This window comes from Plectropomus leopardus, chromosome 16 (genome assembly GCF_026936395.1).
Source record: "Plectropomus leopardus strain MGB_pleo_1.0 chromosome 16, ASM2693639v1, whole genome shotgun sequence".
NCBI lineage: Eukaryota > Metazoa > Chordata > Actinopteri > Perciformes > Serranidae > Plectropomus > Plectropomus leopardus.
In genome coordinates, this window is record NC_142191.1 from 4,751,595 (window position 1) to 4,775,897 (window position 24,303).

A 24,303-nucleotide genomic window follows, 5' to 3' on the forward strand; every position below is an offset into this window, starting at 1 on the left:
TGACACATCCCAAAAACAGCTGAAAACCACTTAGCATAGCATGTAGAGGCATGTTATAATATACAGTTGTGAAAAAATATCCAAAACAGCCAGAAACCACATAAAATAGCATGTTGAAAAAATGACCAAAGAAGCAAGGCTATAGTATGGCAAAAATGTCGAAATTTGACACGTCCCAAAAACAGCTGAAAACCACTTAGCATAGCATGTAGAAGCATGTTATATTATACAGTGGTGAAAAAAACATCCAAAAACAGCCAGAAACCCAATAAAATAGCATGTCGAAAAAATGACCAAAGAAGCAAGGCTATAGTATGGCAAAAATGTCGAAATTTGACACGTCCCAAAAATTGCTGAAAACCACTTAGCATAACATGTAGAGGTATGTTATAGCATACAGTAGTGAAAAAACACCCCAAAATGTCCAGAAATCCAATAAAATAGCATGTCGAAAAAATGACCAAAGATGCAAGGCTATAGTATGGCAAAAATGTCGAAATTTGACACGTCCCAAAAACAGCTGAAAACCACTTAGAATAGTATTTAGAGGCCTGTTATAATATATAGTTGTGAGAAAAAACTTCCAAAAATGTCCAGAAACCACATAAAATAGCATGTCGAAAAAATGACCAAAGAAGCAAGGCTATAGTATGGCAAAAATGTCGAAATTTGACACGTCCCAAAAACAGCTGAAAACCACTTAGCATAGCATGTAGAAGCATGTTATATTATACAGTGGTGAAAAAAACATCCAAAAACAGCCAGAAACCCAATAAAATAGCATGTCGAAAAAATGACCAAAGAAGCAAGGCTATAGTATAGCAAAAATGTCGAAATTTGACACGTCCCAAAAATTGCTGAAAACCACTTAGCATAACATGTAGAGGTATGTTATAGCATACAGTAGTGAAAAAACACCCCAAAATGTCCAGAAATCCAATAAAATAGCATGTCGAAAAAATGACCAAGAAGCAAGGCTATAGTATGGTGAAAAAGTCTAAATTTGACACGTCCCAAAAACAGCTGAAAACCACTTAGAATAGCATGTAGAGGTCTGTTATAATATGCCTTTACATGCCATACTAAGTGATTTTCAGCTTACTTTTGGACATGTGTGTTTTTCACCATAGTATAGCGTTGCTCCTTTGGTCATTTTTTCCACATGCTACTTTATGGAGTTCCTGGCCGTTTTTTAAATGTTTTGTTCACCACTGTATACCATAACATGTCCCATCGTGCTATACAATTAAGTGCAGAATTCGAACAAAATAAAAACTCTGCCAGATCGAGAAACAGCTACCGGAACAGCGGTTGCAGAAATCGGCCTATTGGATAACAATCCCATTTGTAGTTCATAAAACGGAAACGAAAAAAATCCCAGTATGTATTTACACAGATATCCACACAGACACACGGTGTGCAGCTAAACATCAACAGACTTGTACAGATGGATCTGCATATAACCAGACAGTGCACGTTTCCACCAGGTTTTGGTGGTGTAACCTCAGTCACAGTTGTTCTCACATCACTACAATCTACATCTCCAAAGTCACAGCTGTGGGGCCAATCAAAATACAAATATCTGTGTGCTTTTGACTTTGATTTAGCTTTGTCCAGTTGGTGCTGGGTATGAAGGCAGTAGAGTTTTAGATTGATATCACAGTCATGAGGGTTGTGTCTGTGGTCTAAATGTTCACTGTAGCTAAACAATGAAAACAAAAGTTCTGTACTTCAGATGTAAAATGAAGCCTTAAGTACATTTTTTTTTCAACCACAGTGTACCTTTTAAAGTATCATCACCCTTTAGCTGTAAATGAGATGATTAATACTGACTTCACTTAACAAATAGACAGAACTCCCAGTTTTGATTCTCCCAAACCACAGTTGACTTCCTTCATTTACGTCTGTTTTTTAACTGATAATTCTAAATGAGACATGAAATATAATATTTTTTCTATCCTATGTCAACAGATACTGGAGATCTTGGAAAGTCCTTGCAGATGGACAAGACCAGTCACTTTTCAACCAGACAAAGGTATTTCCTCCCAACTACAGACACATAAACGCTGTCGTAACATGAAAAATTGACAGTTTTTTTGCAGTGAGAGGGGACACAGATGATCGGTAAGCCCTGTCGGCAGTGAAAACCAATCGGATAAGAAGTCCAGTCTGCAGCCACGACTCAATATGCACTTTCACCATTTATACATTTTTTGATCACACAGACAAACAGTGTTTAACAGACTGAAAAAGAAAAACAATCCACAAGTTCTCTGACAGACAGTAGAAAAGGTGTGATAATACCTCTGTGAGGCCAGGCGGTGTTGCGGCGTTTGCGGTGTCCTGTGCGACGGCTTGTTTCCTCAGAGTGAGTCCGCTCCGTTAACGGTTTTTGAACGCACTCTTCATTCAAGCTCTGCGCCACTAAACCACAAAGCATTGCCATGGCAGCAGATTAACAGTATACTACATGTATATAAAAACAAAAGAAGTAAAAAACAAAACAAGAAAAAAACCCAGAACGAATCAGCATGAAGACACAACACCTCAGAGGGTAGGGAGAGCCAGTGCTCTGTCAGAGGTCCAAGTGGAAGGTTAGTAGAGTTCAAAAGGTCCGAGGTGACCCTGGTCAGTTCCCGCCCTGGTTAGTCAAAACACAACTCTGTTCACTCATGATATCAGTCATCACAGAGCAGACTGTGGAATTAATTAGAGGGAAATTTATACAATGTTTTACAGGAGTAATCATCTTTTTTTAATCTTTCTTTTCAGTTTGAAAACAAAATGCCCCAAACCCCTTTAACACATACAGTATATATATAGCTATTAACATATATCACTGGGATTTACAACTGAAAAACATCCCATGATTTAAAAAAAAAGAAAAGAACTGACAACCTTTAAACGCTGGACACAGCTGTGGATGTGCGGCCACTATCTAGAGGTTTGGTCAAATTTGAAACATCACTATTCGAGGCATTCCTGTTCATATAATAAAACTTAAATGGCGTTTCCCAAAGGCATATTATACATTCATAATACTATTTGAGTGTAACTGTGTGTTTGTGGCTGTGTTTGTGTTTTAAATACCTGCCATGAGATATAAATTATCTGCACGAAAGCAGAGCGATGTATGTACATGTATCTGTGTGTTTGCAGGGCTCCTGTCCTCATGACTGAAGCACATTTCCGTAGGAAACAATTGCACCTCATTGGCTCAACCAAGTTAGCCAATCACCAATGACGGAAGCCAGAGCCCCTGTGCCCGCCCCATCGCAGGGACCAGAGGTTAGTTGGTTGGGTGGTTAGGAATATGAGTGTGTGTGTGTGTGTGTGTGTGTGTGTGTGTGTGTGTGTGTTGGAGACAGTGTAGAAGAGGGCTATCGTCCATTCCACTTGCAGTGTCCTCATGGATGGAGGGGTGGGGATGTGGTTTCCGTGGTGATGAGAGTGAAGTGTCGATAAGCGGAGGAGCCTAAACCTCCGCTTCTTTCAAGCCGATTCGTTCCTCCTCCTGTCAGTCACTGTTGGGCTTCTTCAGCGAGAAGGCCAAGATGTTAAAGTGGTTGCTGAGCTGTTGTACCTAGCAGTGGAAAATACCATTGGTTTCACTTAAAAAAATGGTTCAAGTACAGCAAGTCCTATAAATGTTACGCTTTACTATATCTTTTATCAGAAATAAATATTGATGTGCTGTACTATAGAAAAAACGTTTTTAAATGCTAACTATGCTACTGAAATTTTTAGTATCACAAAAAAAGTCGTCAAAAATGACAGAAAACAGTCATAGTAATTATCATCAAATATAATTAAAAAGTCAGACTAAAGTTTGTCTTCCAAAATGTCATTAAAAAATCATAGTATAATACATCCTTTAAAACTGAGTGAAAAAGTCAGTGTGAAGTATGTCGTACAAAATGGTGCAAAAAACCCTCAATAGTTTCGTATGTCGACCAAAATTTCATCAAAACGTCACAGCGTGTTGTCCAAAATGTCTCAGTATAGCATGTCATCTAAAATAGCAGGAAGAAATCATACTATAGCATGTCCTCCAAAATAGCACGAAAATGTGGTAGTCGTCAAAAATAGACAGAAAATGTCATACTATAATATGTTGAAAAATGTCAAAATATGACTTAAAAAAAAGGTCAAAAAACAAATAAAATAGCATGCAGAGAGACGTCACAGCATAGAATGTTACAAAAACTGCCAATAACACCGTAGTATAGCATGTTGGAAAAACACAAGAAAATGCCACAATATAGCATGGCGAAAATGTCAAAATATGTCCAAGCAACAGCTGAAAACCACATAAAATAGCACGCTGAGATACGTCATAGCACAGAATGTTGCAAAAACCGCCAAAAACACTGTAATATAGCATGTTGAAAAAAACGTCCAAAAACGGGCTGAAAAACACATAAAGAAAATACAGACACATCATAGTATGGCATGTAGTAGTACAGCATGTCCTTTGAAGTCTCACCAAAACATCATTGTATAGCATGTCATCCAAAATAGCATAAAAAAGTCTTAGGATAGTATGTTGTCCAAAATGTCACCAAAACATCATACTATAGTATGTCGTCTAAATGTCACAAAGAAATCATAGTACAGTTCGTCAACCAAAATCTCACTAAAATGTCATACTATCGTATGTTGTCCAAAATAGCATAAAAAAGTCATAGTATAGCACGTCAACAAAATTCGTCACATAACAGCATGTCCTCCAAAATCTCACAAAAACGTCACAGTATAGAATGTCGACCAAATTGTGCAAAATGGTCCAAAATATCACCAAAACGACATACTATAGGATGTCGTCCAAAATAGCATTAAAATGTCATAGTACAGCATGTCCTCCAAAATGCCACCAAAACGTCATAGTGTAGTATGTCGTCCAAAACAGCATTAAAAAGCCAAAGTTTACTGTCAGTCACAATATCATAAAAAGGTCATATTACAGTATGTTGTCCAAAACAGCTTTAAGAAATCGTAGTACACCATGTCTTTTAAAATTGTTTTATCAAATCATGTCATGCAAATTTGCGTGAAAGTCAACTTTGTTGTCCAAAACAGCATAAAAAAGCACTGTATCGTATGTCATAATATAGTATGTTGTTCAAAATTGCTTGAAAGTCATATTATAGTTGTCTAAAATAGCATAAATATTAAATTTTGCTATGTCGTTCAAAAACTCATAAAAAAGTCATACAACAGTATGACATCCAAAATTGCATAAAACCATCATAGTATAATATGTTGGTCAAAAAACAAGTCATAGTGTAATATGTTGTCCAAAATAGCACAAAAATAGTCTTAGTATAATATGTTTTCCAAAGCAGCATAAAAAGTCATAGTATGTGGTCAAATAAAAGTCTTATCTTAGTATGTCACCCAAAAAATGTATAAAACCGTCATTGTATAGCATGATGTCCTAAATAGCAAAACTCAGAAGGACGTACCACCCGAAAACCTAATGTCTCCATTATGTCGTAGCCAGGCATAAAATAACAGTTATAATTTGTTATCTAATGTTCTCAAAATGTTAAAAAATAACTGATGTTTACGTACTTTAAAAAGCAGAAAACGTTACATTTGCTGACGTGACTTTTTTCTCATTCTAACAGAGAATGTGTGTGTGTGTGCAGCCTTACCACTGAAACGCCGTAATGTATGTGTGCCAACATGACAGCGGCGGTCCACAGACACAGCAGCAGGGTTTCATTGGCCACCACCCCAGAAACCGCCAACAACACCACGGGCGTCATGGGTAGCAACAGCCAGCTCAGCGCCTGGCAACGTGTGTTACTCATCTGACACACAATCAGCTTACACTGCAAGATAATCACTCAGACGTGAATAAACGTACATCAACGCGCGTATTCAGACTTTCGTGTATTGTGTTGTCAGAAGCAAAAGAACAAAGGTGGCGGTAAATGTGTGTGTGCATTAGCAGACACTCACCGTGACATTCGCGAAAGCTGTCCCCACCATGAGGTAGAAGATCCTGGGCTGCAGCTCGAGGATGTTGGATGGAGAGAAGACCACCCAAATGGTGGACAGGATGAAGAGGAGGACGGGCGAGAGGAAGGGCAGGAAGGCTTCGTACAGGCTGCTGTGCTTCAGAGTGTTACTGCGGTGAGCTCTGCAAAACCACACAGGGTGAAGAGTTCAGAGCGCCGTCGCACTTATCAATAATACATCAGTATTTTAAAAAAAGCATCCCTGCCAACCTTGAATTCTCCAAAATAGGGAGGATTTTTAAATCAAAGCGAGGATCTAGGGATCCTCCCACGAAGAAACAGCTGGTTGAAACCAGCTAAGTGTCCCTTTAAGATGTAAGAAGACCTTGTTTTTCTTATAGTGCAATGAACGCCATGATTTAAGGGCTGTTTACATACAGTGTTACAGAATAAATGTCATAATTCTCTGAATTCAGACTGCTTGCTTTTTTCATTACTACTTTTTACTTGTACTTTTAAGTATGTAATTATATATCATTAAAAAAACATTTTTGATACTTAAGTACAGTAAATATCAGGTATTTTAAGACATTTACTCAAGTACTATTCTAATAGGTGAGTTTAACTTCGACCAAAGTCATTTTCTGGTAACAAATTTTTAGAAAAAATTTTTGTGACATGCTACACTACGACTTTTTTAAAAAAAATTTTAAACATGCTTAACCATAATAATTTTAGATTTTTTTTTATATCCCACTTTATTAGGACAAAATTTAAAACATTTTTATGACAAGCTATACTATGACAATTTTTAAAAACGTTTCATGACAAAGCTGGTTAAAACTGGTGAAATATTAAGCTGTGAAGAAGACCTTGTTTTTGCAATGAATGCTCAAATGTAAAGGTGGTGTACATTTACAAAGAAATAAAGGGTAAAATACAGTAAATATCAGGTATTTTAAGACATTTACTCCAGTAATATTCTAATAGGCGAGTTATCTTCGACGAAAGTCATGCTCTGGTAACATATTTTACTTAATTTTCAAAAGTTAGAACATTTTTATGAAATACTGTTTTTGGAACATTTTTACAACATGCACTTATGTAACATTTTTATAACTTTTTTTATGGCATGCTATGACATTTTTATATATGTTTTTGCGACATGCTTTACTATAACAATGTTTTAGAAAATTTTAATTACATGCTATATTAGGACAAACTTTTGAACTTTTTTTTGACAAACTATACCGTGACATTTTTTTAAAAACGTTTCATGACAAAGCTGGTTGAAATTGGTGAAGTATTAAGTGCAATGAACGCTCCAATGTCAAGGTGGTGTACATTTACAAAGAAATAAAGAGTAAAATACAGTAATATCAGGTATTTTAAGACATTTACTCAAGTACTATTCTAATAGGTGAGTTTAACTTCCACCAAAGTCATTTTCTGGTAACATATTCTTAGAAAATTTTTGTGACATGCTACACTACGACTTTTTTTTTAAAAACATACTTAACTATAATAATTTTAGAAAATCTTTATATCCCACTTTATTAGGACAAAATTTAAAACATTTTTATGACAAGCTATACTATGACAATTTTTAAAAACGTTTCATGACAAAGCTGGTTAAAACTGGTGAAATATTAAGTTGTTTTTCTTAAAGTATACTGAACGCTCCTATTTAAAGGTGGTGAACATTTACAAAGAAATAAAGAGTAAAATACAATAAATATCAGGTATTTTAAGACATTTACTCAAATAATATTCTAATAGGTGATTTTAACTTTGACCAAAGTTAGTTTCTGGTAACATATTTTTAGAAAATTTTTGTGACATGCTATACGATGACGTTTTTTTTAAAAAAAAAAATTTATATCCTACTTTATTAGGACAAAATTTAAAACATTTTTATGCCAAGCTATACGATGACAATTTTTAAAAACATTTCATGGCAAAGCTGGTTAAAACTGGTGAAATACTAAGTTGTGAAGAAGACCTTGTTTTTCTTAAAGTGCAATGAATACTCAAATGTCAAGGTTTTGTACATTTACAAAGAAATAAAGAGTAAAATACAGTAATATCAGGTATTTTACTCAAGTACTATTCTAATAGTTAAGTTTAACTTTAACCAAAGTCATTTTCTGGTAACATATTTTTAGAATATTTTATGACATGCTATATTATAACGTTTTTGGAACATTTTTACAACATGCTATTATATAACATTTTTTATGACCTTTTCTTTTTTTTTTAAATTTTAATGTAGTGCTTTAATAGGACAAAATTTAAAACATATTCATGACAAGCTATACTATGACAATTTTTAAAAACGTTTCATGACAAAGCTGGTTAAAACTGGTGAAATATTAAGCTGTTTTTCTTAAAGTATAATGGACGCTCATGTGTAAAGGTGGTGTACATTTACAAAGAAATAAAGAGTAAAATACAATAAATATCAGGTATTTTAAGACATTTACTCAAGTAATATTCTAATAGGTGAGTTTAACTTTGACCAAAGTCATTTTCTGGTAACATATTTTTAGAAACTTTTTTTTAAAGACATGCTATACTATGCTTTTTTTAATAAACATTTTTATAACATGCTTAAGCAATATCCTATGAGAGGGAGTGATTTTGTGCTTGTATATAAACACGGCTGTGATTATCTTCCAGTCAAATTGCTTAGTTGGAACCAACTGTTGTATAATATACTTTGACAATATTTTTGTGACAAGCTATACTACGACAATTTTTAGAAACTTTTCTTGACACAGCTGGTTGAAATTGGCCCTTTAAGTTGTGAAGAAAACCTTGTTTTTCTTTCAGTGCAACGAACGCTCCAATTTAAAGGTGGCATACACGTTACAAAGAAGTAAACAAGATACAAGGTACAAGGTACAAGGTAGATTTATTGTTATTTTTCTTCAAAGTGGTTTAAGAAGAAATGAAACTGAAGTTGATCCTAAATCCTGCTACATCTTCTTGCCGTCGAAGGAGGACCTGGAAAAAGAAAGGGAAAGAAGCTGCTCTGTAGTCTGGTGGTTCAGCAGCAGATACTTCTGTATGTTTTTCCAGATGTCAGCAGGGTGAACAGACTGAGGCTGGGGTGGCTGCTGTCTTTCAGTATCCTTTGGGCTCTGAGCAGAGACCTCACTTCACCGAGGTCACTGATGCTCTGTAGATGGGAACCTGTGATGTCCTCTGCAGTTTTAATCACCCGCTGTAGAGCTTCCTGTCCTGGGCCGTGTGTGAGCCATCCCAGTTTGTGATGTTTCCAGTCAGTCTGCTTTCTATTGCTCCTCTGTAGAAGTTAACCAGGATCTTGCTCTATAATTTAGCCTTTCTAAGTTTCCGTTGGAAGTAGAGCCTTTTCTGTGTTTCTTTAACCTGGGTGGTGATGTGTGATGTCTAAGACAGGTTCTCAGGGATAGTAATTCAAAGGAACCTATAGCTGTTCACCTGCTCCACTGATGTAGACAGGAGTGTGTGTCTTTGCCTTCTTCTTTCTAAAATCAACAATCAGCTCCTTGGTTTTGCTGATGTTGAGCAGTAGGTTGTTCTCTGTGCACCACTCTGCAGGATTGTTGATTTCCTCCCGGTATGAACTCTCATCGTTGTTTGTAATACGGCCGATGATGGTGGTGTCGTCTGCATACTTCACAATAGCGTTCTCCTGATGTCTGGGAGTGCAGTCATGGGTGTACAGTGTGAACAGGAGGGGGCCGAGCACACAGCCCTGGGGGGCTCCGGTGTTGAGCACTAATGTAGAGGAGGTCAGACTGCCAATCCGGACTGTCTGGGGTCTGCATGCGAGGAAGTCCAGTATCCAGTTGCAGAGTGTTGTACTAAAGCCCAGAGTATAATTTTTTCCGATGAGCTTCATGGGAAAGATTGTGCTGAAGTCGACAAACAGCATCCTGATGCTCCAGGTGAGCGAAGAGCAGTAGATATGGCATCTCCTGTGGATCTTTTGGCTTTGAAAGCATACTGGTGAGGGTCCAGGCTGGCAGGGATGTTGTCTTTGATGTGCTAGAGAACCAGTTTCTCAAAGCACTTCATCAGGATGGGAGTAAGAGCCATAGGGCATTAGTCATTAAGACTAGACACAGCAGACTTTTTAGGTACAGGGATGATGGTAGCTGTCTTGAGGCAGGAGGGAACAGTCTCTTGTGAGAGTGAGATGTTAAAAATGACAGTTATAACATTAACAAAGTGATCAGTACAAGTTTTTAGTACACGTCCAGGAACGTTGTTGGGGCCTGCGGACTCGTTTATATTCACTCTCAGCAGGACTTTTCTCACATCTGCTGTGGTCACTGATAGTGGCCGGTCCTCTAGAGGAGGGGAAGACTTCATAGCTGAGTCCTTATTGAGGTCAAATTTTGAATCGCCTGCCAAGTATTTTATCATATCATAATCCTAAGAAGTTTGATTGACTACCTTTTAATTGTACTTTTAATTTGAATACTTAATTACATTTAATATAAAAATTACTTTTGATACTTAAGTACAGTAACCAAAGTCATGCTCTGGTGACATCTTACTTAATTATAAAAATCTAGAATATTTTTATAAGATACTGTTTTTGGGACTTTTTTATAACATGCAACATTTTTATGGCATGCTATACTTTTTTTATTTTGATATTTTTTTGTGATATGCTTTACTATAACAATTTTTAGAAAATCTTAGTGACATGCTATATTAGGAAAACTGTACTGTGATGTTTGTTTTCTTTTTGTTGTTTTTTGACATGCTATGCTGTGAAAATGTTTAAAAACCTTTCATGACAGAGCTAGCTGAAATACGTGAAGTATTAAGTTGTGAAGGAGACCTTGTTTTTCTTTAAGTACAATGAATGCTCCAGTTTAAAGGTGATGTATATGTTACAAAGAAATTAACGTCATAATTCTCAGAAGTTTGACCACTTGCCTTTTTTCATTACTACCTTTTATGCGTACTTTTAATTAGAAAAATAAATAATTTCAATTCTTAAGTTCAGTAAATATCAGGTATTTTAATACTTTTACTCAACTAATATTCTAATAGGTGACTTTAATTTTAACTAAAGTCATTTTATGGTTAGATATCTTTACTTACAAATTTTAGAATATTTTTATGACGAGGTATACCATGACATTTTTGCAACATTTTTATAACATGCTATACTATGGCATCTTTATAGCCTTTTTATGGCATGCTATACTTCAACATTTTCTTTTTTTGTGACATGCTTCGTTATGACAATTTTTAGAAAAATTTAAAGATATAAATTTAGATTTTTTAATGACAAACTATACTTATGTTTTTTAAAATAAAAAAACTGACATGCTATACTATGAACGCTCCAATTTAAAGGCGGTGTACATGTTACACAGAAATAAACCTCATAATTCTCAGAATTATGACTGCTGGCTTTTTTGTGTCATTAATCAGGAGAAATGAGACACCGGGAAGAAACCTGGAGAGGGCAATGAAAAACGGGAGGCTATGGCTGGCAAATATGAATAAAACCCGAATAAAAAGTTGACTTACTTCAGGACGTTGTAGAGGCTCATGGGTAAGGTCACAGTGAACGAACAAGCTGAAAATCAAAAGACATGAATTATTGTAGCTGCAGAAACCAGAGAAATAATGTTTTCAGAGTAACCAATCGCAGCTCACCGACGATCATAAAGGTGAAAAGGTCTCTGTAGAGGAAGTGCCACAGGACTGGCTGGTACCACGTTTCCACGCCGACCACAGCAGTGACCAAATAAACCAGAGATATGGTCTGGAAGGAGATGAGACGAGACTCAGGCTGAATCCAAATCTCTGGACTTCAGATTTGTTCACGGGAAGTCTGCAACTGCTGAGGGCTGTCCAGTCCAGTCCACAACGGGCCTCGAGCGGACCTTCTGTGGACTTCAAGAGAGTCCGCTCGGGGTGCAGACATCACTGGACTTAACAGGTTTAATTATGGTGCGTTCATTTGGAGTCGTGTTCAGTGCGTTCATTTTGTTCTGTCACAATAAAAGCCTGTACTTTGAATTTAAATCGTGCTGCTGCTGCATCGCTGCCTGCTGTATTTTCATATTAATAAGCACAAATTCCACCACGACAAACTCATTTATGAAGTTATACAAGCTCCTGCACAGCTGACTGACTGGTTCTGTAAATGTTTCAAAATAAAATGCATTGTATCAGCAACTGATGGGATTCTGTCCACAGAGACACAGTCAGACGGCTTTTGTTTTGAAAGGGAGGCAGGGAAGTTGGAGTAAAACATCTTCGTATTTCCTCATCTCTGTGGCAGTATCATTAATATATCATTTCACTGTCAAACGCGCACGTTGTGTGTAAAAAAAAAAACAGCAAGCCACCGTTTCTCTAGATGTGCTGCAGCTGAGATGCTCCCGACAAGCACGCTCACGCTGGAAAATCTACGTATTTACATAATCGATTATGTCGATTACGTCGACGCGTCGCCCTAGATGAAAGCCAACATATCACAGTACATACGACTAAAATCCACAAGGATGGACAGTTGGATTCAGCAATACAGTCATTACAAGGTTGGTATGTTAAGTTAGTAACCCCTCGCTAACCTCTGTGTGTGTGTGTGTGTGTGTGTGTGTGTGTGTGTGTGTGTGTGTGCGTGCTTACCACTTGGCTGATGTCGTACCCCCATGGCAGGAACAAGATGCCGGTGTTGTATTTCTCCCAGTGGGACAGAATGAATGAGAACAGCACCACCCACAGGATGTAGTACAGTGTGGCCACGCCCACACCGCTTTCCCCACGCCCAAATATGGAGTAGACGGTGGCCACGAAGAAGATGCAGGCCCAACTGTCCAGGCCGTGGTCAAAGAGCTCCCCTAGTGGCGTGGAGGAGTTGGTGCGACGAGCCTGTTTACCGTCAACACCATCTAAACAAGACAAAAACAAAAAAGACGACTCATCATACACAGAACAAACTTATGAGAACATAAATATACAAACTTTTTCACGTCTCACATTTTCTGAATTCCCTGTCACAGCATCTCATCTACTTGCATCCACACATTGAAGTCATCTGCGAACACGCGCTCATGAGAGACGCCACAAGGAACATATTTGTATCTTAATGGTTCACAAAATGGTCTGCAGGATTTTAAAGTGACTTTGGTGAGTCTGGTTCACAGAGTTCATGTTCCACACAAACAGAAGAGGAATCTGACAGTAAAATAAATCTATTTATTTGGCGACCAAACGGCCCAGGGAAAATCTGATGGTATCTGTGTGTCTCTGGCACTTTCAGCGAGTATGAAAGATCAAATTCGTTTCACCCCTCTGGTGCTTCTATTATATTTATTTTGAGCACTGAAGATTTGATAAATTATTTGCGAAGCAGCGCTACAAATGAGAATGTCACACGGAAACGAAACTCAAAGTGTGTTTTCTAGCGAGAGGTATTATTCAGGAGCTCCTAATTTTTGAGAATTTACAACACATGTCCGAGCATTTATCGCGTGCACTGTTTCACCTCCCTGGTATTAATTAATTAATTAATATTACTTGTTATAACGACTAATCTTGCCTCGAGGACTGGGATGAGAGTAAGCGGGGTGTGGCACACTCTTAATGGTATCTTGCAAATTACTATCTCTTTAATAGAAATCTATTGTATATTTTAACCTGGACTCTATTTTCCCATGTTTTTACGACTAAGAGACTAATGAAAACAATATTATTTAAAAAAACTGATCCAGTATTTATGCAGCCGGCAACACAGGCTGCAATGTAACCACTAATGGCATGTTCACATGGTGCATTTCCATGGACTGAAAGTTCTTGTTTTTCTCCGATTCTCTTTATAGGTGTCTGACAACATTAAAAAAGATCCCTAAAAAGACAGACCTTTTTGTTAACCCCTTGAAACCTGATCAAATTGGTATGATGTCTTTCAAAACCACCCAAGAATTAACCAAATAAAAAAATAGTGAAAAGTACATGAAAAATACCTGAAAATGAGATTAATAAATAAATAGAAAGATAGACAAACAGATAAATAAAAAGTGAGAAAATGATCTGCAAAAAGTGCTTAAAATTACAAGTTGGCAACATAATTTTAAATATGTAATTATGGTCATTATAAATAAAGTTTTCCCTAGCTTTTTTCCCTAGACATTTTTCTCTCTCTATAAAATTTCTCTATAAAAAAAAATCTAATTCTACTGATTTCCTGCGATCACAGGTTTCTCGTTGCTTTACTTTCCCATGTTTTTAAAAGAAATTGCAACAATTTTCTCAGGTTTTAAGGGTTATATTCTTGTGAAAGGCGTCTGAAAGCAGCACAAGAAAAGTGATGTCACTCCAGGTTTCAAAGGGTTAAAAAGTGAGCCTCTTTATGTTTAACCAGAATCAGCCCTGAAATCATGATTGCCACACACAGTTAACTCCATTTAAATCAACGATCATTTCAGCTTCATCATCAGCTTATCAACCAGGCTGCTGGAAAAGTGGACACGTGAACCGTTCGGCTCTTGTGAGTTTATTTTGAATTAAATTTGTTTAACAGTTCTTAAATCAATCTTTATTTAAATAGAGTCCGGACTGTTTCTTTTTAAACAACAGTCACTCCAGTATCTTTTTCTTTGTCCTAAGCTGCGGCGTTTTCTTTCAGCCTGATTCGGTCGCGTATTTGTTACAGTTATGAGTCACCCGGGGCGTTTCAGGATGCTGCGAATGTTATGCTTTCATATTCCACATTACCGGTTTGTCATTTTTTGCTCAAAGGCACTCAAACATAAGTTGTTGTTTAGCAACCGCACTGTTATCAGATCACTTAATTTAAAAAAAAAACACAAAAATGAATAAAACAAACAAGCAAAAAAGCATGTGGTCACTGAATGAGCAGTTTAACAGCTGAAGTAGAATTCATGAAGCATCAACACTAATTATTCTCAGACATTTAAACTCAGCGAGGTTTGTCATTAGGAAAGTTTGAGCACGATGGCGAAAAAACCAGGCGTCTGGAATAGTTTCAAAATGTACAAAGATGATCCTCAAAAAGTAGACAGACAGACAAGAGACAAAGAAAACTGGCATATCAAAGATATAAGACACGTCTGGCAAATTATCTTAAAACTTTTAGTAAAAGCTCAAATGTCTTGAAAAGTATTCTTTGTTCTCGATATTTTGTCTAACGGGACTTCAGGCTGCATGCTAAAAACATGGCTGATTTTATTTTTGGTGCTTTGACTGTTAAACCTCAGTCTTAAATATGTGTGTGGCGTATTTTTTTTCATCTTGTCAAACCGATATCAGGGTTCCTGCTGCTTAAGGTAAGGTAGATTTAAGACTTTTTTAATGCCATTCTGAATTAAGACCAGTTTTCTCATAACCAAAATTCATTTATAATTTATTTTGCCCAATGTTTATTATAACATAAAACTTAAAAAAGTAAGATAATTTACATCAGATGTTGAAAAACAGTCCTTTTTTAGAGCGGCACACATGGAAGACAATGAGCATATATTATCATAGACATCTATTTGGTTTACTAACAGAAGTGGGAAATATTTGTTATTTCTGGACAATTTTTAAGTGATTTTATGTTTCGAAATCACACGTGAGATTCCACTGCTTGGATTCTCATCATGAAAAGTGTAAGAAAATTATTTATTTAACAAAAAACAGATGTTATCAACTATTGCAATGTCAGAATAAAACGAATAAAAAAAATCCTGCTTTACATGACTAAGCATTTTTAACACTTTTGAAAGACTAATTCAAGTTAATTTAATACCAATTAAGGCCTTATTTTTAGATGAATGAATTCAATGCATTTTAAGCCTTTAAGAATCTGTGGGCATTTGTTTATTTTGGCAATAGTTGCTTCCTGATGCAAAATGCGGGTTGTATATCGCTCATAACACAGTCAGTTATTTATCAAAGGAAATGTGGCGAAACAGAATTAAACATATTTAAACCTCCAGGATATCACACGCAGTAGATTTTAGCAGAACGCGTGTGATTTTATCCTGCAAACGCCCTCGCACTGGTTATGTATGGAGTGTGACGGGTTTTTAAGAGTCACTGTACAGAATACATTTAGGAAAAATTTGCCCCTGCACCTCCGAAGAGTCAAAGAAGAACAACACACGCAGGCTGCAGGGGTCAGGACTCACCGAGCGTGTAGGCCAAGAAGTTGAAGATCCCTGCAGCAACCCAGACCCAACTAGGCACGTGTTCATGTCCTGCAGCTGAGACACAAATATGAAGCAAAATTATAATCTAAAAAAAACAAAACAAAACAAGAAAACCGAGAACTGCAACAATCAGAACCAGAATCCAGTTTTAAGTACATTTACATATACAAGGAATTTGACTCTGAGTTTTGGTGCAAAACAGTTAACATAAAGGAAGAATAAAACGTTGAACTTAAATAGTGTAAGACATAAGATAAAAATATAAAAGCAATTTAAAAATATAAATATAGAAAAATAGAACATAAAGAACACAAAATGTATGTATAAAAGGTAGAATAGAGGAATAGTACAGATGTTAGTGGAGTTATATTGTTAAAATAAATACTGTAATGGATGGCTGTATCACGACTATAACAACAACAGTGGTGAACTATATCGTTTAGATCACTTTCAATTTGATGAAAGACAGAAACAATAGAAATCGAATCAGATTCGTCATCAGGGTTCAAAAGAACGACGCACCCCCGCGTGATCTTAATTTATAAAGACGCTAAGACGTAAGACATCTGAGACAACTGGGCTCATCCTCATAATCAGCGGTTAGTGTTTATTATTAATATTATTAATATTTAAAGAGATCAGGACACGTGACGTACAGCAGTGATCAATATATTGATTTTCTTAAGCTGCAGACAGCTGGAGCACACAGAGAGGGCTTTACGACAGTTTGCATGAAGTCATCGTTCATCTGTGCGGATGCTGACAGCGTTGTCATCATGGTTGTTGTTGTCGTTCTTGGTTTGAATCGCCCTTAAACAGATTAACTTTCACTTTGCACAAATTTCCTGAGAGGCTGGTTAAAAATAATGTCATCTAAAATCGAAAGGAAAACACCAACAAATCAATTATTTTCTCTCCAGCAACATGGAGCCACTTCTGTTCTGGTTCGCACACATAACTGGGATCATGTGGAGTAAAAATTAACTGTTCGGAACCTGAAACGTTGGTTCCCAACCAAATAAAAGCATTTTTTTACGGCATCTTTGGGCGTTTCATATTGTACGGGTGGGAAAGAAACGATGGAGACAAATAATAAACAACAATAGAGACGTTAGTGGGACATGCAGCGGTCTCTGGTGGTCTGTGCTTGTTTATGAAAACATCAAGTCTTTAAATGAGATACAGAGCGACAGAGCGAGATTCTTTACAGATCTTGTTGTACATGTTTACAGCAGTATCTGTGTGTGTGTGTGTGTGTGTGTGTGAGTAGGGGTGTAAAGGGTTAGTAATTACCTTGAGCCTCCATGAGCACTCGTGTCAGTAAGTGATGGACTTTGACTTTAATAAACAAACTTGCCATCGTGTATGCCTCTAGTTATTTCTACCTTCAGGAGGTGGGGTGAGTCTCATTCAGGGCGAAATAAACTCAACAACACTCCCTCATGCACTACTCAAACAGAAATTAGGCAATAAAAATAGTGTAGAGGACGTACCAGAGGCAGTGAAGTCAAAGTCGTAGAAGGCCAACATGAGGAAATTCAACACAAGGAACATAAAGCCTGTAAATGTAATGAGGTTTGGAGCCAACCACGTCGGTAGAAACTGTTGAGACAAAGATGAACAGAGACAATAAAGACAGAAACTCATTAACTCGTCATATAAACAAAGTCTCCTCATCAGAGCACTGATTAAATAACACTAATTACTGTTGTCACATTTTACGGACAGTTACATAACTGGGCCAGAGATGCTTTGAGCACAGGGATGTGAATTTTGTAAAACATATCAGGTCGCATTTATGTATTTTATGGTGAAACTGAAGGTAAATTTCCACATCTGTGGACAATTAAGTTTTTCAGAGCAGGACAAGTCCTCACAGAGACTGATGTGTTGTGACAGACAGAGCAGGAGGAGGTGGTGGATTAGGCTGTCTGTTACTGTATCACAGCAGACGGCTGGAAACCTCATTAATGATGCACACACACACACACACACACACGCAAACATACACACACACACACACGCAAACATACACACACACACGTACGCGGCTCAACTGGTCTTTCTTACCTTCACCACAAAGTTCCAGAAGGGGTGCATGACGTAGACAGACAGGGGATTGGAGTCCACTGCGCTGTACTGCAGAGACACACAAACCAAACCGGTCAGGATGAACAAACACAAACAGCTCTTTAGTGACATTTTATCACAGTCGAGTTATCTCACTAATCTCTCTACGAGCTATTTAAAAAGGCAACGTGGCCTCACGTCACCTTGTTTACTGGGTCATTTTGGTGGCCTGTCATCATGCAGGTCAACACAAACTTGATCCCGGTCTCTGATACTTTATCCAGACATGATGGAAATGTGTGCATGTGACCGTGTAATGTAACCTCGCTGCTGCGGATACAGTGTAAGATGCCTGTAAAGCTGCTTTTTAAGTATTTTGTATTATGTTCAGTTTTACAGTTAACTTTATAAAGGCCCTAAGATAATGAAACCTCCCTCTACAGAACACACAAAAGAAAAATGACATCAAATGAGGACTGGCTGGACGTGTGTAAATTCAAATGGAAATGCAGTAACTCACATATGTAGCGTGAGTTTGGGTGGAAATGCTCTATCCGTTTTTTTTTATCATGCTGAAGCAGAGGTCACATTTTACTGGAGGGGATGCTAAATGTTGGAGACAGTGTGGGTTTCAGGAAGCCAGTCACTGGCATGTTTTCTGGGAGTGTCCAGATTAGACCTTTCTGGACAGGATTTCCCGAAGCGTTAAAAACATACTCAATATTAACTCGCCCGAACTTCCACATTTTTCTTAAGACATGTTTCAGGCGAAGGGCTCTGATAAATATATGTTTGGTATCTTAATCTCTGCCTGCAAAAAAGCCCTCACAAGGCGTTGGTCACTTCCTGAACCCCTCACAACACAGGAGTCCCCCATAGACGCAGACCTTGAGGACGGGGTGGCACAAAGTTCTGAATTATTGAATCTCACTATCACTCTTAGTTCACTTGGAAGGGGACCAGGATCTGCTTTTTCAGGTGACTACAAGCGGTTTAATAATTGATTTTGAACTGCAGTGTTGTCACAAGTGCAGCAGACTTTCCGAAGTTCAAACGAACCACCACACACACACACACACACACACACACACGTTTGCTGCTGCAGATTTACTGAAGCAGTTACAACAGCGAGCCGAGGACGCAGACTCACACTCCCACACACAATCTAAATCATCTCATTTATTATCGAGATTTTTCCAAATTAGTAACTACAGACTACAGGCCTACTGACAACACTTAAACACTTCACTGAAAAGCCCACTGTGGCTAAAGTGTCATGTCAAAACGATGTTCCTCAAATCGAAAAGATAACGAATGTGATTAATCATCACCACACACACTCTAACCACGATCCACGCTGTCATCTTGTGCAAACACGACGCTTTCCATTTACTGCGACAAAAGATGTGAGAGGCAGGAAGAAGGTTGACAGCATGAAAGCATTTTGTCAGCGTGCACCTTTATAACACAAACACTGCGCCAAAGAATTCATCCGCTGAAATTTGTCATCTTCAGCTCTCCTCCAGCCGCCGATGCTCGAGGCACAGCGGCCAACACAGAGAGAGAGAGAGACACTTAAAAAGCAATTATTGGAAAAAGCTCTTGTCTGATAAACAGCTCGGGGGAGCAGTTTCACACACGGTAATCAAAGGAGACAGAATTACCGAGAGCCTGAAGGAGCTGCGCTTGTGTCATTCAGGGAAAAAAGGGGAAAACTGGAGGAAAACGATGAAATGATATTCTCAGTGTATGAAAATTGCTGTTCTTGGCAGTTGTGCATAACGGATATTGTATCATAAACAACTAATCTGCACAGTCTTAAAAGGTAACTTCTGTATTTTTTACCGAAACCACTGACCCTCTTTTTCTGTTTTGGTGTGTAAGGTCACTTTTAAACTATCAAGCCTGTTCAGGGAGGGAATATTGCATCATTATGTCGCCTCGTTTTTCTGTATATAAAGTACGAATGTGAAATTGGGGGACAGAGTTTTGGCAGCATGTTATGAATGCAACCCACCACGGGAGATTTCTAAATCAGCTAGCAGCAGTCAGCAGTTAACTCAAAGAGGAAGAACAGCGTCCGTAAATTCCACAAATTGGAAAAACAATGAAATTCGGGAGCTTCTTAACCTCCAAACAGATGATGGGATCAGCCCCCATATAATAGCAACAGTGATGATTGTTGTTACCATGTTATGCTGTTGTTGTTGTTTAGAAAGCGTTTTATGTCACACGAGAGGCCGACACTGTTGTTTAAAAGTCACGCCCGTCACAACTCTGCAGAAACCAATTTAATAATTACACCCTGGAGCAGCATGATCAGGGCTGGAAATAAGCCGCAGCCACCAGCCAGATGCTGCTAAAATATGCGGTTAGATTTGCTAAATTCAGCAGCCAAAAAAAGCAAGTGTCATCTATGAAGTGGCAGGTAGATTTTGGAGTTTGGACAAAAAACTTAATTTTCATCCTCGGGCATGATGCCGCTGTTGTTTGTTTCTGTGGAAAATTGCAAAGTAGGCATGAAGAGGAGACTTTGTGGAGGCTGTATCTCCGTAATCTCTGTGTTAAAAGGCCTTTAGTGAATCATGGTGACAACCATTTTTGAAAATAGTCCAGTATCGAGGATAATACTGAAGACGGCAGCGGCAAAAAAGACTGCAATGTGAACACTCGGGGCAACTGCACACCGTTAACTCAAAAGTGCTTGTTTTTGCCACAGACAGGCCCAGATTGTTATTTTAAATATCTATAAATATCCCCAAAATCCTTACTGCCACACCCACCACACTTCATTCAAAGTTGACAAATAATACTCGTAAAAACTGTCCTGGTTCTTCTCTTAACTATTTCCACAATCTCCATCTCTGGTTTGGTTTAGGTTAACCCTTAATTCACCCACTTAGATGTTAATATATGCTGGCTCCATATACACACTTAAATTACTCTTAATTTTAATGGGGTCTGGTGGGTTCTGTTTCTGATTTAACAAAAATGATCTTAATCTTAAAAAAAGGTCTATGTTTGCAGAGATCCTTTCCAAAAATTGTCAGACACAGATTAACAATCTGAGCCTGTCAGTGGCAAAAACAAACACTTTTTTGTTGATGTACATTGACGGTGCACAGGGGTTATATTGCAGTCGGTTTTGCTGCTGCTGGCTGCAGCCCTTTCACTTAATACTGGACAGATTTAAAAAATTACTGTCTACATTAGTCATAAAAACATGGGAAAATAGGGTATACACTGAAAAAAACCCTAAGTTTCCCTTTAACACCTGGCACAAAGCTTTAGACCAGAATCACTCAAACAGCTTTTCTGTAAACTTCAGTGTGAACATAAACTAAAACACGCAGCGCCTTTATTTGTATAGCACACTTCATACAACAGAGCAATAAAATATAAAACATAATTAAGGATACAGATTTATAATAAAAGACTAAAGAGATTAGATATAAAAGGTTAAAATTAATTAATTAATGGTTTAAAAAAAATAAAAATCACCATTACAAACAGCAAATATGCCCGTGTCAAATTACATCGCCCTCATAATAAAATTTAAACAAAGATTCGCCTTTAACGACTGCCGCTCCTGTTTTCTACATTCCTCCAAAAGCAGTGACAGGAAGGACAACAGGCTCTTTGTATCTGCTGCCACACTCAACTTCACGGACATTAACATACACCAACATGTTTGAGCGTCACGCAGCAAACAGGCCACTGCTCTGAACCTTCACAGCACCGTTCTGTGGTGGCTTAGAGAAATGATTTCACTTTTCACTCATCGATTATTGCTGCAGTTTCCCATCTTCAATCAGAGTGATTCCCCTGACTTATCCATCACAGCAGCTACTTGCTTTACTTTCTGTTTCGTGGTCTCAATATTGTCAAAAGAAAAGACCTTTTATGCACAAAAGAAGAAAGACAGAAGATCTCTAACATGTATAAAAAACACAAAGTAAACCCTGATTTCAAAGCCAAACACAGCTGAATGCACAGCAGCTAACTATTAGCACACTTGCACCAACGTCAAGCTCAACACGACAAAAAAACGACACTTCCGGGTGTCGCTTTCAAAACAAAACTACTATTCTTGATCATTTTGTCCCAACACTCACTGCAAAGTGACGTGAAAATGTTATTATTTACCAGATTTCTGATTGTCAACATTGTATTTAGAGATGAGTGTCCATGCACCGCGTAAAAACACTGAGGAAATCAGAGGTTAGTGAGGACAGCGCCATAAAAAACAACATCATGGTCAAAGCAGCAAACAAATACCATCAAAATAAACCCGAACACATCATACTGTTGTTACTCAAGGGACTGTCTGTTATTCATGAGAGGAGGGAGGGTATATATATATTTTTGAAGCGAGGGACTTATGTTTGGCTTAATGGAGGGACATACTGCTTTAAATGTCTGTATTTTGTATTTATTTTACTGCTGATTGCCAAAATTAACAAATATCAAAGCTGGAAAATTAGCGTTAGATTTTCTAATTTCCAACAGTCCTCGGACGCATTAGGTGTCAGAAATACTTCTGTCAACAAAAACAAACACAGTCATATTTCATCAAATCATTTATTCTATATCTTTATTTGTCAAATATTTTGTAGGCCCTGGAGAAGGACTTTTGGGTTTAAATTTGGCATTAGGCAGATTACCTTTGATTACCTTCCAAACCTGCAGAAGGCATATTTTCTATAAAAGTCACCAATATCACAGCCAGAAACTTTATCTAATGAACACTTTTGTCGAAGAAAACCCAAAGAAACAAAAAACACATCTAAGCTTAATCACCTAAAGCACTTTATACTACATCTCATCTCAAATTTGGCCAAAAATAAACAATTTGCAAAAACTAACATGCATGCTCAACACGAGTGAATAATCTTTAACTTAATGTTAAACTATTAACCCTTTAAAGGCTGGGTAAATTGGATTGATATCTATTGTAAACATGGTATAAGGCAACAAATGAACAACAAAGTAAGAAATGACTCAAAACATTGCAAAAAATTGTAAAAAAGCACAGGGAAATTAGTAAGAAATAAATGTAATATAATTCATATTAATAGTCTTATTAGTATAAGTATCATTATTATTATCAAATTAATAAGGACACGACCTGGAAAAGTTCTAGAAAAATTATAATAAATTTGAAATATCATTTTATATATGTTATTATAACAATTAGCCTTTTGTCCCTAATTTTCTAGATCTCATAACATCTTATAGTTTGTAAAACATTACTTGTCATGTTAATTATTGGCATTTTTTCTAATGTTTTTAATAGAAATAGCACCAACTTATGAGTGTATAAAGGTTTAATTACCTGTAAACAGTGTCTGAATTCAGCATCAGAAAAGTGACGCTGCTCTGAGTTTAAGACAGTTAAAATAAAACACCACAGGCTTTATTATTTTATTTTGGGGGTGGAGGGAGTGTCATGCATTTTTCCCATGCTGCTAACGGACACTCAAAGAACAACATTTGTAGTTTCGGGGAAAGTAAACAAAAACTGGCCTCGCCTCTCCTTCTCTGATAAATAAAGAACAGTCCCTGACTACACGCAGAAACACGGCCACACTGAACCTCGCTTTTATTTTCTAAGCAGCATCTGAGCAGCAGCTAACTGTACTCCGGCTAACTTGGAGCTCCTGCGGATCGTGACAGCTAAACACACAGTCGGCTCGTGGCTAACGTTAGCAGCTAGCACGCTAACACCAAACGTACCTTGTACTTGTCGAAGCCCGCGAGCTGGTCCTGAGTGACGTATTCGTAGAGAGCCATGGTGCTGCAGTCCGGCTCCACGGCGAGATTAACCTCTTGTTTTTTTTTTGTTTTGGAAAGCAAATCCCCAACGTTAGCTGCCGAGTCCGAGTACCATCCAGCCTGGACGCTGTCGTTCACGCCGGGTGAGGTGATGCCGAAGAGGGAGGCCACTCCTACAAACACCCCGCTGACCGGAGCTCGCTGCCGCCCCCTCTGGCCTGGAGGGTAACGAAAAAAGGAAAAAAATTAAAAATATATAAAAATATATTTTAAAAAATATATATAAAAGAAATCCTGCAGTATGGTCATTATTT

At 37.6% G+C, this 24,303-nt stretch overlaps 1 protein-coding gene across 1 annotated transcript; it reads right to left on the reverse strand.

The window, feature by feature from the left end:
* Window positions 1–1,371: 1,371 nt before the first annotated feature.
* On the reverse strand, window positions 1,372–24,154 carry selenoi (selenoprotein I). The gene is made up of 10 exons (XM_088089442.1): window positions 23,951–24,154; window positions 18,215–18,283; window positions 17,638–17,746; window positions 16,124–16,198; window positions 12,618–12,880; window positions 11,637–11,745; window positions 11,508–11,556; window positions 5,968–6,148; window positions 5,658–5,837; window positions 1,372–3,583 (listed from the first exon to the last, which is right to left on the reverse strand). The coding sequence occupies exons 1-10, from the start codon at window positions 24,005–24,007 to the stop codon at window positions 3,476–3,478; spliced, it is 1,200 nt and encodes a 399-aa protein (XP_087945568.1). The 5' UTR covers window positions 24,008–24,154; the 3' UTR covers window positions 1,372–3,475.
* Window positions 24,155–24,303: the final 149 nt, after the last annotated feature.